At 34.9% G+C, this 18,109-nt stretch overlaps 1 protein-coding gene across 1 annotated transcript in view; it reads left to right on the top strand.

The window, feature by feature from the left end:
* The window catches only part of MCTP1 (multiple C2 and transmembrane domain containing 1), a 210,836-nt gene that overhangs the window by 108,782 nt on the left and 83,945 nt on the right, over window positions 1-18,109 (top strand). Inside the window, exons 11-14 of the mRNA XM_059836614.1 lie at window positions 1,414-1,516; window positions 1,862-1,963; window positions 2,313-2,387; window positions 3,934-4,053. Of these exons, the coding sequence (XP_059692597.1) occupies window positions 1,414-1,516; window positions 1,862-1,963; window positions 2,313-2,387; window positions 3,934-4,053 (400 nt within the window). The remainder of the gene's footprint in view (window positions 1-1,413; window positions 1,517-1,861; window positions 1,964-2,312; window positions 2,388-3,933; window positions 4,054-18,109) is intronic.

The following is an 18,109-nucleotide window of genomic DNA, read 5'->3' as shown; positions in this document are numbered from 1 at the left end:
CTTTTTTTCTCCCATCTCTCTATCTTACTGTAATGTGACACCATGAGTAGAAAAACTGATCACTTCTGCTGAAATCAGTAACACTCCTCTGCAAAAACAGTAGAAGCTTTAGTTTTATGTACACTTACTTCACTTTATCATACATAAAAATGCTATATTTTGCCCTTAATGTCAAAACTCAGTGCGATTTTAATTTTTGTTTTCCCCTCTAGATTTATTATTCATATGTTTAGCGTTGGTTTCATGACCTGCAGTGAACTCTCAGAAATTAATTCAGAGCAAAAGAAAACAAATCTCACAATAGTTGTACTTTTCAACAGCTTATTATAGTAGTTCTCATTCCTATATCTGCAAAACCATGCTAAATTGTTCATTAATATATTTTTAATTATTTACCAATGGAGCCAATAACTAATCATCCTCTACTTCTTGACAATGTTCTGTGCACAAGGAATTGCCTAGATTTGTAGAGGGCAAAAGACTAATCAGAAATCGAATAGAAAACCTCAAAAAGCTTTCAAGGCCTTTCTTCTATGTACATTTGCACTTATGTTCAGATTTCTTAATTAATTTTTGGTCTAGCAACCCCTCATCTGGAGGAGTATATTTTACTGAAGTTGAACTGCTTTGCTTAAACTTGTATTTCCTGGATCAGCCATTCAGTCAAATATGAGTTCTCTCAAATAATTTTTTTATTCAAATAAGGAATATGAATTTTTCACCCAAAAGTTTACATGTAGAGTGACATTCCTGTGCATGGCAATGGAGTGTTTAATATCTTGCAGGCTTTTTTCCTCAGTTGTACCTGAGAGATGCATTGTTCCATATTATTTGTTCTTTATTTGCTGTAATTTGCTGTATATTTGTAATTAAACTAGAATTTCAGAAACAAAGAACTTGTTCTTAGTGCAAGGATAAGCTCTTGTAGCTTGTAATTATTTCCATTTACAAACCTACAGGTTTCACTGTATTTGCAGAAAGAATTGCCACAAGTTTATCGGTGTTTTAGGGTAGCTTTTAAAAGCTCCCTGTCCTTCTGCTGGTGGCTGTAAATCCCCTGGTGCTGCTCCTTGCAGGTCATGCAGTGCAAACCCCAGGCAGGAGATTTAAAGCAACATCCTTCAGAAAACTTGTGTTGGAAAAGCCTTGCAGAGAGAAAGAGTGATAACTTCAGCCCTTGGAGGGCATTTTGGTCATAAAAAGCCTTGCAGAGAGAGAGAGAGACAGAGTAATCATTGCAGCCCTTAGAAAGCATTTTGGTTATATTCAGAGATGTCTCATTCACTTAATCTCAGTTCTCCTCTGTGGCTTGGAAAAATAGACGGATATCTGTGTTAACCTTTTACCGTTTTGTCCTTGGTACCCACTGGTGTAAGTGACTTCTTTCTTCTGTGTGTACTTCTGTCTTTGTAGCAATATAAAGGACATCCACTCAGTGCTTGAAGTGACAGTTTACGACGAAGACCGCGATCGAAGTGCTGACTTTCTAGGCAAAGTTGCTATACCATTGCTGTCTGTAAGCTTCATTCACCTGACATACTGCTCTGAATTTTTCCTGCTGAAGGAGGGAAAGAGAAAAAAAATAAATAAAAATTTGCAGCTCTGAGTCTGTCATTTCTCAACCAAGGTCTGTAATAAGAACACTAAAATTTTAACATACTCTATTCACGGCCATGTTGAATCCCATGATAGTTAATTTTTCCTGACAGACTCGGTCCTGGTAATGAACAGGTACTTGTCAGACTTGCCACAGTTGTTTTGGGTTCTCTGTCAGTTTCAGCAGCTGGGGGTCAGGGGTCACCGGGGGGGTGTATTCAGCGGAGACCGCAAGACAGACGGCTGTCATGTTCTTTTCCTGCAGATTCAAAATGGTGAACAGAAAGCCTACGTCTTGAAAAACAAGCAGCTGACAGGGCCAACAAAGGGGGTCATCTATCTTGAAATAGATGTGATTTTTAATGCTGTAAGTCTTAACTTTGGGTTTTTTTGTACTGCTAAAGAGTTCAGTTTCATGAAAGCTTTTGTTCCTGATTTGTAGAGAATTTCTGTCATTCCTCATTTTCTCTAAGCCTTGATGTATACTACAGAATACTCTTCTGCCCCTGCTTGGCACACCCACTCTTTTTGTTGCTGCTGCTGCTGCTGGTATTGCTGCTAATGTACAGAGCAGCAACTCTTGTTTCTGTGTATGCTTATGTGTCCTGAGCTTGGCAGCCATGACTTTGAAACTTGGTAAATTTTGTGAATTGAAGCTTGTGTAACTAGTGAGGAGCAAGTAAACTTGAAATACTGACACGCATTTTAATGCATAGGTGAAAGCCAGCATACGAACCTTAATGCCCAAAGAACAGAAGTACATTGAAGAGGAAGACAGACTGTCTAAACAGGTAAAGAGTAAGGAAACACTAATCCCTTCTAAAATCCTTACTATCAAGTGTGCACATTCAAATATCTGGTATCCTACTACAGAGAGTAAAGAATAACATTTTCATTATGTGTTTACAAAAGAATATGATAGGTTGAGAAGTCAGAAACGGAATACATGGGTTTAATGTGTCTCCTCTATAAATTGCTGCCTAATTTCCATGAAATACATGAATAAGAACACAGTTGAAACCATCAGGTTTCACACATATCAGATTATTGCACAGGTGCATGTAAAATAAGTCTTGCATAAGTTTTTTTCTGTTAACTTTGACCCAAAATTCTCCATTTGTTGCAAGGTAAAAACTCATCATTCTTTTAGCCAAATTTCAAGGAAGTTACTTGAGTAGGGTTTGAATCAAAGACTGAAATTCTTTGGAATCCCAGGAATAGCAAATGTCTTGACTCTTTCTTTTTTCTCTGAATATTTTTGCTACACACAATTTTAATGCTTTGTTAAAAAAATTATTTAACCACACGTATTTTTCTACACTTAAACTACTTTGGACTAATTTTTTCTTATTCCACAAATGTTGTATCTTAAATGGAGAGATATTAGTGGACTATGGGAACAAGATTTTTGTTGTTTCCAATGAAAAGTCAAAGGTCTCAGAACTGCTTTCTTTGTTTCTGAAAGCTTGTATACTTAAGCATGGTTTAAATTATCTGCTAGATGAATTTTATATCAGTTTATGATGTAGTTCATAAAACAAAATGTTTCAAGAGACAAAATATTTCTTTATTTGCACTTTTGAGCAATGCAGTTACTAAAGCGGAATTTTGCACCTCTATTCCAGCAAAGAAGCAACAAAGCCTTTTACTCGAGTCATTCTTCTTCCTATTTTCATAAATTAAAATGGCATTGTGACTTTTGCAGATGGCAGGAGGAGTGACCATTTTCTACGTGTCTCAGTACACAAATCATTCACTCATTTGTCCACTTTTTGTGGTGAGGTGTGTTGCCATTTTAGAGGATTTAAATACATTTTCCTGAATCAAAACCTAGAGTTGTTATGTCTTACATATATGTAATTTGAAAGTATATAGATAACTTTGGTAAATACTTAAAACAATGCTTTCAAAATATATCACAGCAGACAAATTTGTTAAAAATATTAAATGGTGCAGATATCTTAATTACATTAGAGCAGTGGTGTTCCATGGTTTCAGGTTAGTGTCCTGCAGCATCTTTTTATCAAAATTGCCAACATTTGTTAAAGGCTTAATAAAACTGAAATCTAATTAACAAAATAATTTTTGAAATTTTGCAAGTGGCTTTTGAATGATGAACAATTTTTGTACCATCTAGAATTAAATTCAGACACAATTAGCAAATTCTCTCTCTTCCAAGTATCAGATTTTAAATTAAGTTGCTCAGTTTGTGAGCTAGAGAGCTTAATATTTTCTCAGCCTTTCATCCAAATTAAGAATGACAGTATTGTTAATGTGAGCCTCTCCTGAAACTTTTTGGGGTTTTGAAATATTTTCAATCTTTCATCTTTTTAACAGCTACTCTTAAGGAACTTCATCCGGATGAAGCATTGTATCATGGCGCTCGTTAATGCTGTATGCTATATTAGCAGTTGTTTTGACTGGGATTCTCCACCAAGAAGTCTAGCTGCTTTTTTGGTATGATCTTCTTTTTACTATTTTTAGTCATCCCAGTGTGTTTGTGTTATAGACTGAGAGACAATACTGTGTAGATTGGTGGTTTCTTTTTTATTTATTTAGAAGTTCGCATTATGATAATAGCATAAGTCACATTTATTCAGTTTTTTTAAGAAGTAATTAAGTTTAAAATGTCACACAAATAAGATAGAGTGGGTTTTTTTAAATTATGATTGTATATTTATAGTAAAAAAAGTAATTGATTATATAAGTTGAAAGCAGGTGATGCAAATCAAAATAGAGTCAGTGAACTATGGATAATATATTTTAAGCTTATCACTAATTATGTCCATTAAATTTTGTTTGGTCCCCTTGCATATTGAATAATGGCTGTCAAAGTATTTTTGATTACTAATTATTCAAAAGTGGTGTTCCTAGATAAAAAAAATCCACCAAAATAAAACAAAGCCAACTTTAAAACCATAAATGCAAACAAATTAGTACCTTTTAGGTAGCAAGCTCTGGTCATAGCTTTTAGTGAATGGTTTTAAGTGGATTTGTTTTTAGCTATTTAAACAAAATTGCTGTTTCTTCAGGAATATTATCTTAGTATTAACCTTATTTTTCTGTTAAATGTTAAGAATTCCAAGCACAACTGTAGATTGCATTGTGTTACCCAGAGAAATACCTCTTTATTTTTAAAATCCTAAGACCTAAAACAAGACCATTATTTTTTCATTGGAAAGTAGTAATGTATGCATGGACATACTTTCTGGAATTACTTAGTTTTTAAAATTTGCTGAGAGATACTGAGATTAGTAGCCACTCCACTATGATTATGAACACGGAAGGGTTTTGGTATGACTTTGAATAATTATAGACATATCTGGTGACAGGACTTTTTACTTGGGTGCCTGAAGGTCAGGTGCCTCAAATTTGAAGAAATCAAACCAGGCATTGGTAGCTGGTTGTGCAGTAAAATGGGGTAGTTGGGTCTGTCACTAAGTCACACTGTTTTGCAGAAAGTTTCTCCTAGCAGGGCTGTGTTGCTTGTTAAACCCTTGGTTGCCATGTTCATTGGGAGTACAGGAGATATATGTGCTATTCAAAGAGCCAGGGGGTTGTTCTTTTGCCAATGTCTGTAGTAATGGCACTCTGTGGAAAGATAAAATATGCTTGCTACTGTTTGCTATAGAAAGGCCATCTATCATTTCAGTTAAAAGTTATCAATACTTCATAGGAAAATGCAGGTTTCAACATAAAACTCAAATGTTCATATTGCTATTACTGCTTCAGTTAGTAAGTATTCATCACTCTAAGTCAGATTTTAATATGGATATGGAACACTCAGCTGTTGCCAGTGGAAGAAAGGAAAATGGAAAGACATCCTATTCTTTGGGCAATTTTTTTTCCCATGGCACACTGGTGTGGCCTTGGAAGTAGTGGTTTTGCTGTTAAAATGTAATTGTTTCTGGTCATAGAAAAAAAAATCAATGTCATAATAATTAGTAGGAGTAGTATGTAAAACAGAATTTAAGTAGGGAGGTCAATAATCAGTATATATTATTATTACAGTTACAGCATATTGCAGTAGAAACATTTCCCTGGTTATATTTTTAGAGATATGTTCATATTTTTCATATCTATTTATATATAGAGACATATATATATATATATATATATATATATATATATATATATATATATATATATATCTGATTTTCTTACAGTATTTTCTGGTTTTCTTACAGTATTTTTTTGCTTATGTAGGTGTTGCAGTAAATTTTTATGATTATATCACTGCTGTGATTGTACAGATATATTCCAGTTCTTCATCCAAAGTGCGTCCTGTGCTTTTTGACCTGATACTATCCTCTCCAAGGATCAAATCATTCCTCTGTCAGGCAAAAGAAGTCTTTGCTGGCCAAATCAAATATATGTGAATTTTTATCATGATTATAAGCTTTGGGTTTAGATGGTTTCTGGACTTTCTGGCTGTTGGAATCTCGAGAGTGATCCACTTGCTTGTGTTATGATGAATTATATTTGCACTAAGGTTACATTTGAATTTAATAGAGTGTATAAAATAAATGTACGTATATGCTTCATTTTTGTCTTCACTGTTATACAAATTATAATCTTGTGAAGTTATCTTCTAGAGGCTAGAAAATCTCACATTGAAATCTCAGTTCCAGAAAGGAGATGAGAAACAGGCTGTTCTGGGGGTATTCAGCTCTTTAGCCAGACTAAGAAACAACGTATGAGAAGTAAAGCTTTAACCATTTCTTCTACCCTGTTATATTTGAAAATATACTGTGATGGGTGCATCCTGATACAGAGTTACAGTCATTTCACCTAGGTTGCATATGTAAGAGTTGATTTTGTTATTTCCCAATGCCCCATGTTTTTGGCATTACAATTATGGATAGTTTTTTACTGTGTAATTTTTCTTTCTGATGGGGATATGGGGGACCATAGGTGAAGAAATTCTGGCAGAATAGCTCAGTTTTCAAAAATGGAATTTCTAGGATTGATCACAAGGCATATGAAACAGTTACCTGCTTCATATGCCTTGTGCACTCTTCACTGCAATTCTTTTTGAAGTCATTCTCCTTGGAGAGTCACACTGTTAGTCACCAAGGCTAACAATGTTCATTGAAAGGGCTTGCTTATTATTTACACTCCTGAGCTTATCTGTCTCAAACTTTTACATTATTTCGGATATTTTAGGTACAGGAATACTATATTGAAGTTTTAGGATGATTCTTTCCAAAATCTGTCTGAAGGCAGCAGGTCAATGACCAGTGTTGCCTGTGCTGTTCATAGACATACAGAAACTTCAAGTTACATTTTCAATGTTCTAGATGATGCATTTCCTCAATTGAACATTATTTTACCTGTTTCTATTAAACTTCATAAGCCCATCACATTCACTGGGAATTTTGTCTGAATAACTGAGAGTTTTCACTCCATTTCTTTTTTTTATGCTTTGGTAATTCGCAGCAGAAGAAAAGCTATATATATATTAAACTGTCATGCTGATATAACTGCGATGTATTAATAGCTGTTATTTTTCAGATACTTAAAGATATTAGTAAATAGCTCATGAACCATAGGTTTATCTGGCTAGCATATTACTTTATCTTAGAGCAGTTAGAAAATCCTATATTCTCTCCTCCTTTTTTGTATTTATTTCCTGTTAAATAAAGGAAGTGCATAGCAACAACACTGAGCTAATATTTGAGTTCCGAAGCAGCTTTATTATATCAGATGTCTAGGCTGATCAAGAATGTGTTATGTACTTATATTACTATTTGGTAATTAATATGGTACATTTCAGGAGGAAGAACTTCTATAAAGTATGCAAAAGTGGCTGTTTTTTCTTCAGATTAATCCACTGTGGTCACTGAAATGTCTGCTAAGTTTGGCCTAATTTCCATCAGCTTCGTAACCAGACATTTCTGTTCTTATAGATTTCAGCGGGTGCAACATGAGGGGAAAAAAGTGTGTATTCTTTTTTTCCGATACTAGCAATTCTCTGTAATGAACAGAAAAATAATTGGACAATGGGGCTATCAGTAAAAGGATGCACTTCAGTGTGAGTCAGTGAATTATTTTATGGGACAAACTTTAATCTTGAAATGGAATTGTGAATAGTTTGTGCTATCATCTGTCCATTTGGAATTCTTTTAACCATTTCAGTCATTATACAGTAAGTACTGCTGTGTTTAACATTAGCATTTGATACACATTTAATTTCTGTACTGCTCCGTGGTCCTTAGGGAGCTTTGCTCCAGTGCTACAGGAGAGAGACAAAGTATTGATCAGTTAACATTTCAGCTATGTATGTTGCAAAATTAATGAAAATGCCAGGCAAAAATGTCAGAGTGCACAAAAAGTTAAAATTTAAATTTGTAGTTTAATGAAAAGTTTAAGATGTGCATTATCAAAAATATCCCCTTTAAAGTATTTTTCATAACTGTGTAACTAAAGAGAACCATGTATTTTACTTAGAAGTACACTCAGTGTGGACTGTGAGGGAAAATATAATCTTCATAGTGTTTGGTATCCCAAAATGGCCTCAGTAAGGTGCTTAATTGCCTAATTGAACATTTAGCTGTTATTCATAAAATAAACTTATTTCATTTCTCACTTGGAAGCAGACTGCCCTCACAAGATGAACATACATGTTAGCCTCAAATTAAAGCTTCCTATGAACACATTCTCCTATTCCTATACTTATTCCTTTCATTCATTCTATATGTGTACATGCGCACACAGAGAAGATACTTTTCTTTCTTTTTCAGCCTCTCAAATATTGATAAAATGACTCTCCCTGCATCCAAGTCATTTGTCAGGTCTAACTCACCTTCACTTTGTCTTCTAAAATTACAGAATTCATGTGTGAAAATGACATTATAGTGTCCCTAGCTTTTGATTAAGTGTTAGTTCTCTTGCGCATAGGCTATTTAGTTCTGGAGGTGTCACATTAATTAATTGAAAAGGAAACAGGATTTAAAAGAACTGGTTCCTAGAAGGATATGAGACAGAAAGCAATTTCGTCAATTTACTGAGCTTTTCCTCAATGAAAAGGGAAACAATCACTACTGTGTATTTTGGAAGCAATGTCACTCAAAGAAGAAAGACAAACGTTATGTTTCTAGAGAGATTTGATATGATACCATCAAGGGTTGGAATGCATTTGTTGTAATTATTACATATTTTCCTTATTTTTTGACACTGTAATTGTAAGAGAATCAGAATTTCACATGTATTAAAAAAATATATGTAGATGTTCCCATCATGGATACCGTTATTGAGGATACAACCTTCAAAGAGCTTTTTTTAGCTAAACCTGGGTGAAATGTATCATCGGATTATCCTTGCCATCTCTTGTCTAGAATTTGAAATTTGAATAGGTGCTGGTGAGGTAGTTGGAAAAGCTTTTCTTATCTCCCCAAAAAAGCCTTTCCAAAAATTGTTGTTGCTCTCAAAACTGCCTGTTCTCTAAAGAGAGATTTGCAGAGGTAAAGTGACATGGCAATGGCAAGGCGAGGAACAAGAGTTATTTCTGATACATGTTACACACATGTGTAAGAGTCTTTCAGCTTTTTGTGATGTTTCCACACCAACAGGGTAGAAAAGTAAGTGGACCAGACTGCTGTAGGGTTTAGTGGGCTTTTTTTTCCCAAAGTAAAGCAGACAAAAAGAAAAATGGTCTCAGTTCTGTTTCCTCTCTTCCGAATTTTCTATACATCAGCAGAACTAATGTTGGATCTCTTCAAAATTACGGTGGAATTTAACCTTTTTACAACACTTAGCTATACTTTGTGCCAGGCTTTAGAAGGTGGAATACAAAAGAAAAAATAACAGAAAAAAACCCTGGTATATAGGACCAAAGAGATCCATTAGCTATTAATAAAGGAAAATACTAGCACCAGCTATGATTAAAAATACACATCTTAGCTATAACAAATGAGTTATGATACTGGTTTAGAAAAACTGGTGTCATCAGTCGTCATCTTTTGTTTTGCAAATCGAGTGTTTGCAAATCTGATATAAAGAAAGACTTGGGAATAATTGTATATGTAAAAGCCTCTTTAAATATTTTTTTTTAAAAAAAAAGTCACTTTCATTTTACTTTCTTCACAGAGTGACTGCACATTTGCTAAACCAGTTTAAAAGTGAGATTTATTGCCCAAGAACAGACCTGTGCCATTTTTAGTAATGTAGAGCATCCTGTGTGCTGTCCAGCTATTGTCCCAGAAGAGTATGTGTCTGTCTTAGGTACTCTGTCATTTCTGCCATCACCATCCAGGTGACTGGGGTGCCCACCCAAGGGTGTCTAAAATGGCACTAGCTCTAACTTTAAGCACTTTAATTGCTCCCATAGGTGTTTATTTTACCTGCATATATATTTTAGTAGCTAACTAGATGCTGTTCTGAGTTTCTTCATAATCTTAAGGCATTAAATCTCAAAAACTATGCTGTGTGGGGAATTCCTTTCCTTATTTTGTGTTTTATCAAACAGGAATAGACAGCAGCATGAAATATTGGTATCCCATGTCTTAGGCTTTTCCTTCATTATCATACCATTTTTCCCATGTATTCTCCTTTGAAAGTTGACAGTATTCTGAAAGTATTTAACTACCAAATCTTTTTGAATGCTATTATAACTTGATACACCAAAAAGTCTGATAGGTGAAAATGTGGTTGCTGAAAAATTTTGTAAGTTGACAAAAACTATTATTTACTCTCTATTAAAAAACTATTAAATACTGCTGTATTTAGGATTACCTAAAAAGTTCCAAAATCAAGCTTAGCTTTTCTGTTAGGAGAGTGATGTTTCTAGAAATCTGGGCAGCCAATTAGTGTGAGTTGAAGTCTTACTCTGCAGTAGGTTTCTGATAACCCAAGGTATGCACAAGGCTGTCCCCCACTGCGTGATGTAACTGGGCAGAGCTGCAGAATGGACCATTGGGCCCCCAGAGAGGGCTTGCATTGCATCACCAATTCTTACTTGCACTCTCCTCTTCAGTGCATAAAACAGTACTGCATGAAAAACTTTGCACTTGAAGGAATTCAGACATCATTGACCCTGAATGTGGATAATTACTAAGTGGCTTGGGTGTTCTAAGGTAGTTGTGTACCCTGTCATCCTCAGGGTCCCTGAGGTGCTATTTCACAGTTACCTCAGAAGATCTTGGTCATTTAAACTTCCATGATTAGATACTGCACATGATTGAGTTATAAGATATCTTTTAATGATAAGTATTATGAGAACCAACATTACAAAGTCACCTTACAGAGTGTTTTACTGCCTTTTTATTTTAATAGGAATGGGTATTGTAAGGTTTGTTTTGAAGTGAGAAAACTGTAGGACACACTGATTTCTCTGGGCTGTTCAGTAGTTAAGGTAATGTCATGGTTTTGCCAAAAGTTGCAGTGTAGTAGCAAAAGAAGCAGGTGTGTTGTGTTTTGGTAAGAAGAGCTTAAGTAAGGTAAATCAGACAGAGAAGCAATTGTTTCAAATCTTTTGAAAATACAGTGTGCAAAAGGCTTAGAAAGGACAGAATTAAATTCAGAAATTAAAGTACCAGTTTCTTCCTATTGCTCCTTAAGGAACCTTCTGTGTACTTATCCCTGTAGAGTAGTTGTTTCTTTAGTAGGTATGTAGCTGGTAGGTGATGACATGAGTGTCTCAGTGGAAGAATTAAGGAAAAGTTCTTTTCAATGTGCTGGATATTACTGGAGTGAAAACACTTTAGACCATTTTGAAACATTTCAGAAATGTATAGGAAATATATTTATATTGCTTATATTGTTTAACTCACAATTTTATCATTTCAGTTTTGGTAGCTGAATGAGAAACCCAGGCTGTTAACATAAAAAAAGCCTTAGAGCATATGTTGTGTCTACTAGTGCCACATAATGCTATATGACTAACAGTAATTGCTTTTATTGATGATGTAAGTAAAGCCTTTAACAAAAAAAAAATAGTAAGTTACCATTGCAAAACTTACATGTGAAGTTTTGTCTCTTCCTAAAGAAGGAGTGTCTGCCACACCTAGCTTTATTCTATGTTTTTAGAAAAAGAGAGGTGCTGCATGCTTCCCATTCCATAAATGTATGGTTTGGACCTGGAAAGTGTTTGAAAGCTTGTTTCATTCTTGTAAATCTCTGGTGGGTGGAGATGCTGTTTGTGGTGATGGTGATACCCCACATGTGAGGTGGACTTGCAATGCAAGAAGCTTTGTTTCCAGTGGAACTCCACTGAGATATGTGGGAAGTCCTGTGAAAGCAGTGGTCCTTTACAGTTGTTTTTTGTCAAAGATAGGGAAATTTCCTTGTGACAGAGTGTGAAAAAGCCGTAGCACTTGAAGTTGTCCCTTACTTGGGATAACGAGTCAGTGTACTGAGCAGATGGTTTTAATGTCAAGGGGACAAATCTCTGAAGGGCTCTGTTGCAGAAAAACACTTATGAAGTTTACAAAGGGTGGATATTTTTACTTTTCTTCTAAATTATGTGTGAGTTATACAGCAGTTTATTAGCATAATTATTATTGTATAGTTTCAGTCAAGGTTAATGAAGTTTCCACTCAGGTTGTTTTCCATCCCTGATAAATTAAGAAAACATTTTCAAAAAAACAGTGCTTTCCTGAGCTACTTTTCTATGTGCTTTTCTCCTAGCCCTCCCAAGGCAGCACCTAAAGATCTTGGTGACTAGGGTGAATCATGCAGATTGCAATCCAGACAGAATGTTTTCTTAAATTTCTCAGTTAAAGGCCAAATTTGTGGTTGCAGTTTTATGAAGAAGATACTCTTGTAGCTTTAGCCACATCACTGGTAAAGCCTGCATGTTTTCAATGGCCTATCTTGCACAGTAAGTTCTTGTACTGGTCGTGACCATATAAAGAGGAGCAAAAACTGCCTCAAAGATCATTTTAATTAAGTGTCAATGCAAGAAACAGTGTCATCTAGATAGTTTTTAAATATGTGGAACACTTAACAGTGTGGACAGAATGTTAAATTTTTATCAAGTATGCTTAAGTGATTTAACTTCTGCAGGAAAGAAGAATTTCAGCTGACCTTGAAGTAAAAAGCCTGTAAATGTCATAACCATTTGTTTTATGAAAGCAGGGGTTTTTCCTTTGTTTTTTTTAGCTTATTTATTCTTAGAAAGAAAAAAAAAAGATATTTATGCATGCAATCTGTTTAATAATTTGCAATGACCAAGGTACCATAATTTTAAAAGTATTTTTATTTTGGGTTCAGTGGCAGATTGTATTTATTCCAGGGTAAGTAGTAACACTTGCCAGTAGAAATAACTAATGCTGTGACTCCAATTGTTACTGAAGAGAAAAAAAAATTAATAGCTGTAAGCCAAATGGCTGCCTCTGGTATTGAATAGACTTACAACTGTATGGCAAATCTGTGAGTTTGTACATTTTCATGAAAAATATCTTCACTATTACTGTTCCTCTGAAGTAACAAGAAACCAACTGCTTTCCAGGTGTGCAAGTACTCTATGGGGAACCCACTGATTTTCAAAAATAAAAAAAATTGACATAATTTAGTCTTATTTATTTGGGATTGACCACTACTCTCACAGCTGTTACTAGCACTGCAGAGTTATCTGTTAAAATTGGTATTATGTAATTGGAACTTCTGGTATTTCCTTACATTTTTCCTCAGTTCTTAAGTGCTTGTGTCTATTTAGTTTTTCTCACTCTGTTTCTTCTTGATGCTTATTTACAAGACAGAGAAAAAAATCTCTTCCTTATTTCAGACCAGAAGGCACAGGTGCATGCATTTCAATCTTTATTTTCCAATGACAAATCCTTCATTTTCCAGGAAAAGTGTGTTTTTTAAAATTAAAACCAGCTAATTCCTTTGAAAAGGGAATTGATAATGGGTAATTAATACTGTAAGGGATACCAATAATGTTTATTAAAGCATGTTTTCCTTTAAAAAGAAAGACTAATTTTTGCTTTGTATACAGTATTCTTGTTGCCCTTTTGTCTTATAGAAGAAATAATACCAGCAGATAATGTATTCCTTTAACATGAGTTAAATTTAAAAGTAGGTTTTTTAATATTTGCCACCATATTAATTGTTACTTGCTTAAAGCACTATTAGCTAAGGGATTCTGAGTTAATAAACACATCATAGCATTAGTATATAAAACACAGTATACTTTTCCCGAGACATTGATTACCAGCATAAGACCACATTCACAGCACTTAATGCTTGTTCCTTAAATGTGCTTGATTTTCATCTCTTGGAAATAGTATCATAATGTTGCAGCAAGTAAATATGGAAATGTATTGGAGTGATTTATTTTACAGTAGAGGTAACTAATGCCTTGTTTGAGCTTTGTTTCTGTATTATATCACTCTCTTCATAGCACTGCAGCTTCAGATCAACCAGAATAGGGATTTTAATCCTGAATATTAACCTCCTTAAACACAACACCAGTGAAAGACATTAAAAAAAAGTTATTTCTTCATCACAGTCTATTAGCTGGAACATTTGGAAAATAACTGCAGTGTGTTGGTAGGTCTTTATAATGTATTTTCACATTCAAGAATCACTTTGGCTGTGGTTTATGGAGTTTTAACATTTCTGCTTTGCTCCAAGTGTGCTTTTTATTTCCCACTTTGATTTTATCCGTATGAGCGAGATACATCTCTATAAATTACTGATTCACTGGAGCATGTTTCTTTGCTTCAGAATTGAGAGCTCCCTCAGCCCCGTGCAATAGATGGTGGGCCAGTCTGGAGTTACCTGTCAGAGCCTGGGCTGCCTACCCAGGTCAGGCACTCTTCTGCCTCTTTACTGCAGCACCTGCGCACCTGCAAACTGAGACATGCCCCATTCAGCCCTGCAAGAACAGCTCTATTGTTGCCTTTTCTAAGGGAAAATTATTCCAGGTCTACTTCTGAATTAAAAGCAAGGCTGTTATTACTCAAGGGATGTTAGGCCTCACTGCTTTTTTGAGAAAACAAATTTGCTGTAACTTTATCTGTAATTTAGTAGCACTTGGGTGCAAATAGAGGCTACATTGTATAGAATGGGAGGCAGAAAGTAAGGGTTTGTTAAAGCCATAAAATGGTTGGGTAGCCATTGTATATCCAAGAGCAGCTGTATCAAAGCTGTAGGTTAAATAAAGAAAAGAAAGGGAGGAAAAAGAAACCAACCCAAACCACACACAATAAACAACAACTAAAAAACCAAACCAAAACAAAAAAACAGACGACAAACCCCAAACTCCACCAAAAAAAAAAAAAATCCCTCCCAAACAAAAACCCAAACAAAAGAACCCAACATCAACAACAAAAACCAACCAACCAAAAAAAAAAAAAAAACACCAAAAAAACCCACCAAACCTCAAGAAAATACATTCATTGCAGCTTTACCATTAACCATCTGTTTTGAACCTGCTTCAAACATAGTGTTAAAGAACTAAGATTTCTGTCTATATGGACAATATAGTAAAATTGCACATTTCCCAGAAGTTAATGTACATTTTTCTTGACCAACAGCCTACTCAGAGAATAGTCATGGTAAAGGCTACTCATCCCTTTTTCTGCAAGTTTTTTTTTTTTGCTTAGTTTTGCTTTCTTACAGTAAATGTAGCAGAGTTGTGCTGCTCTCCAGTGCCACCTTCTTGAAGAATATGATGTCAAAATGCTTAAATACAATTTCCCTTTTGTTGGTTGATTCTTGAATGTCAGAATTTCATAGGAAGAAATAATACTGCTTAAAACTAGTCCTGTATGCATAGCCATTGCAAATGATGCTGTTGAGGCCATCCAAATCTGTCAAGTATTTTATTCCATCAAAGTTCATTTTTACAACTGCATGCTTGTTCACTGCCTTATATCCTGATTGGGCAGCAAATGTGCTAACTCTCTCTTTTCCTCTTTTTTTGAAATAAGAAAGAACCCCAATTTTTGGGTTGGTGTTAGAAGTTTGATCTTGCTGATTAGCAAAGTTAAAGTTAAGAACTTAATGTGCTTTCTAATCATCTGGCAGCTGTCATTAGTGAGTGACAATGCAGCTAATCCCCCCTTCCTCCTCACCCTGACACACAAGCCTACTCCTCCATTCTCCCCAGAGCAGCGGCACCACCTCCAGGCACACTCTCGGCTGAAGCTGGGAGCAGGGAGTATGTATCTGACCTGGGATCTGAACCTGGGAAACTCTGGTTAGTATGCTTCTTGTCTCCAGATCACTGCCCTCACCCTTCTGCTCCTTTACTTACAATGTCTAATATGTCTGATTCGAATTAAATTATTTTAATTAAATCATTCCACTGTTTCTCACCGTGCAAGACAGTTAAGAGCTGTAACTGGCAGTGTTATGATTCAGGTGTCCCCTTTTGATTCGGCCAAAGTTAGTAAGCCAAAGATTAGTGTGGATTCTGGCATAGGCAGAGCAAAAGGTGTATGTGAAAAGAGAGTCAGCACTTGAACTGGAACTGAGAGATACAGTAGTTACTTTCATAAGCACCAGAAGCATTCCTGCCGGTATTTTTCTCTCAGCATTGTGCCACAAGCAATGGGTTCACTGTTTGCAGGGAAGGCAAAAGGCTGAGAAGGGGGGTTTTGGTTTCTGGATGAAAATAAAGTTCATCTTGGTTTATCTCTGATTTGAACAGTCCTGTCATTTACCAGTCAGAGAGTGTAACGAATGCTCAGCTGCATCACCAGACAGAGTTTTTCATAGATAACTCCTCAACATTGATGACACTGCACTGTGGTACTCTGAAGCCTGTATTTATTTTGCTTTCTGCAGACATTAATTCTTTCTCACATTGTTTCTATTAAAAATTGAAAAGTCTGTCTCCCTTAAGATGCAGAGAAGAAAGTAAATCCAAAACTCTGAATAATTTCTAATGCAGGAGGAGTGTTTTAAAATAGGAGATGCCTGTGCTCTAAAATGTGATTATTGACTAATTAAATTCTGTTGCCTACCTGGCTGTGACAAATGCGGCACTTCTCTAAGACCACTTTAAGATCTGGCTGGTAGAACCAGCAGCCCCAATACCTCTGAAGTGCAGGACTATCTGCTTGCTCTGTTATGTATCTTATTTCTGCTGAATTTTGATTTTTAGAACTGATAGTCAAATTTAAAATTGGTTAAAAAATAACAGATTCTTTCTGTGTCACTTTCAGTGTTGACTTGTATGATGGGCTGCATTTTTTTAAGGTAATGCAGTTTAAAAATCATTTTAAGTTTCCCAACATGAAAGGAAGAAGTGAGATACTGGATTTGCAAACAAAAGCTTTGTTGGTTTATGACAATCCATCTTTTTGCATTACTGTAGCATTCTATCCCAGACAATTTTTCATAATTGGTAATTTGTGAGTCATATATGTTATCTGTTCTTTTATGGGCCTCTAAATAGTGAATGATGTCAAAGGTCATCAAGCATTCATAAAGAAAATTATTTTATTTAACTTTTTCAGTTTTAATCAGTTTTCTGAAGAAATCTGTGAACATTTCAGGGAAAAGTTACAAAGAAAAAAATAATGGCCCTTTTCCTGGAAGGAACTTCATGCAAATTCTGTTACAGCAATTCAAAGAAGAAATTAATTTTAGGACTACAGCAGGATATAAATGTTTAGTTAAGTCAGTTATGATTTATCTAATCATGGTTGGGTTTTAAAAGTTGGAAATGTTTGTATGGCATATACATGCAGCAAAATTAAGAATATTTGTGTGCAAATGAATAATTTTGAATTTTCTCCTGTCAGAAATATTTTTGCAGTAATCCACAAGCCATTGTTTTCCTTTCATCATGAAACCAGGAATATTTATAGATATTTGCTATCCCCACTCTTTGGAAAAAATTAATATTGGCTATGGGTCAAGAAAATCTAACAAGGGAGAAAAAATACCTTTGCATCTGAAATAATAGAAAGCGCCAAAATGGTGTTACATTTTGATGCATTAGTTTGTCACAGGAAAGTTGTTAATAGAAGGATATGGGCATATCATTGAAAATTTAATTACTGTAATGAGAAATCTAGTAGGAACTTTTCTCTTTACTGCTATTTCTCCAGCTACCCATCAACATTACCACTAATGCTCACGAACTTTCTGATTGAAAACTGGGAGAATACAATAATATATTAATAAATTCAACTAGCAGCAAAGGCAATTTAAGTAATTTACAGACAACTATATAGGAGGCATTCAGTATTTTAAAATTAGTTAAATTTTAATTTCACAGTAAAGTTGTTATGAGCATGCTGCCACTTGCGTGGTTCTCTCTTCAACAGTCACTTAAATGTACTCTGAAGAGTTTAATTATAATGAGATATTTATGTTAAAAAATTATTCAGTATTATCCTCATAAATAAATTAGAATTGAGCTTATTTAATTGTGATGTAATTATATTGTATATAGAATAATGTATATGTAGAATTACAGTAATGTAAACGTTTTTTTACTTAATTTCTAAAAATATGAATAGGAGAAGTGATAGGTTTTGATCACACCATTCTTGAAATTTCATCAGAAAATCATGAATAATTGGATATTTTGCAGGATAATTTGAATCTAAAA

This window comes from Haemorhous mexicanus, chromosome Z, assembly GCF_027477595.1.
Source record: "Haemorhous mexicanus isolate bHaeMex1 chromosome Z, bHaeMex1.pri, whole genome shotgun sequence".
Lineage (NCBI taxonomy): Eukaryota > Metazoa > Chordata > Aves > Passeriformes > Fringillidae > Haemorhous > Haemorhous mexicanus.
The sequence above is the reverse complement of the archived record's forward strand: the minus strand, read 5'-3'. Positions and strand labels throughout refer to the sequence as shown.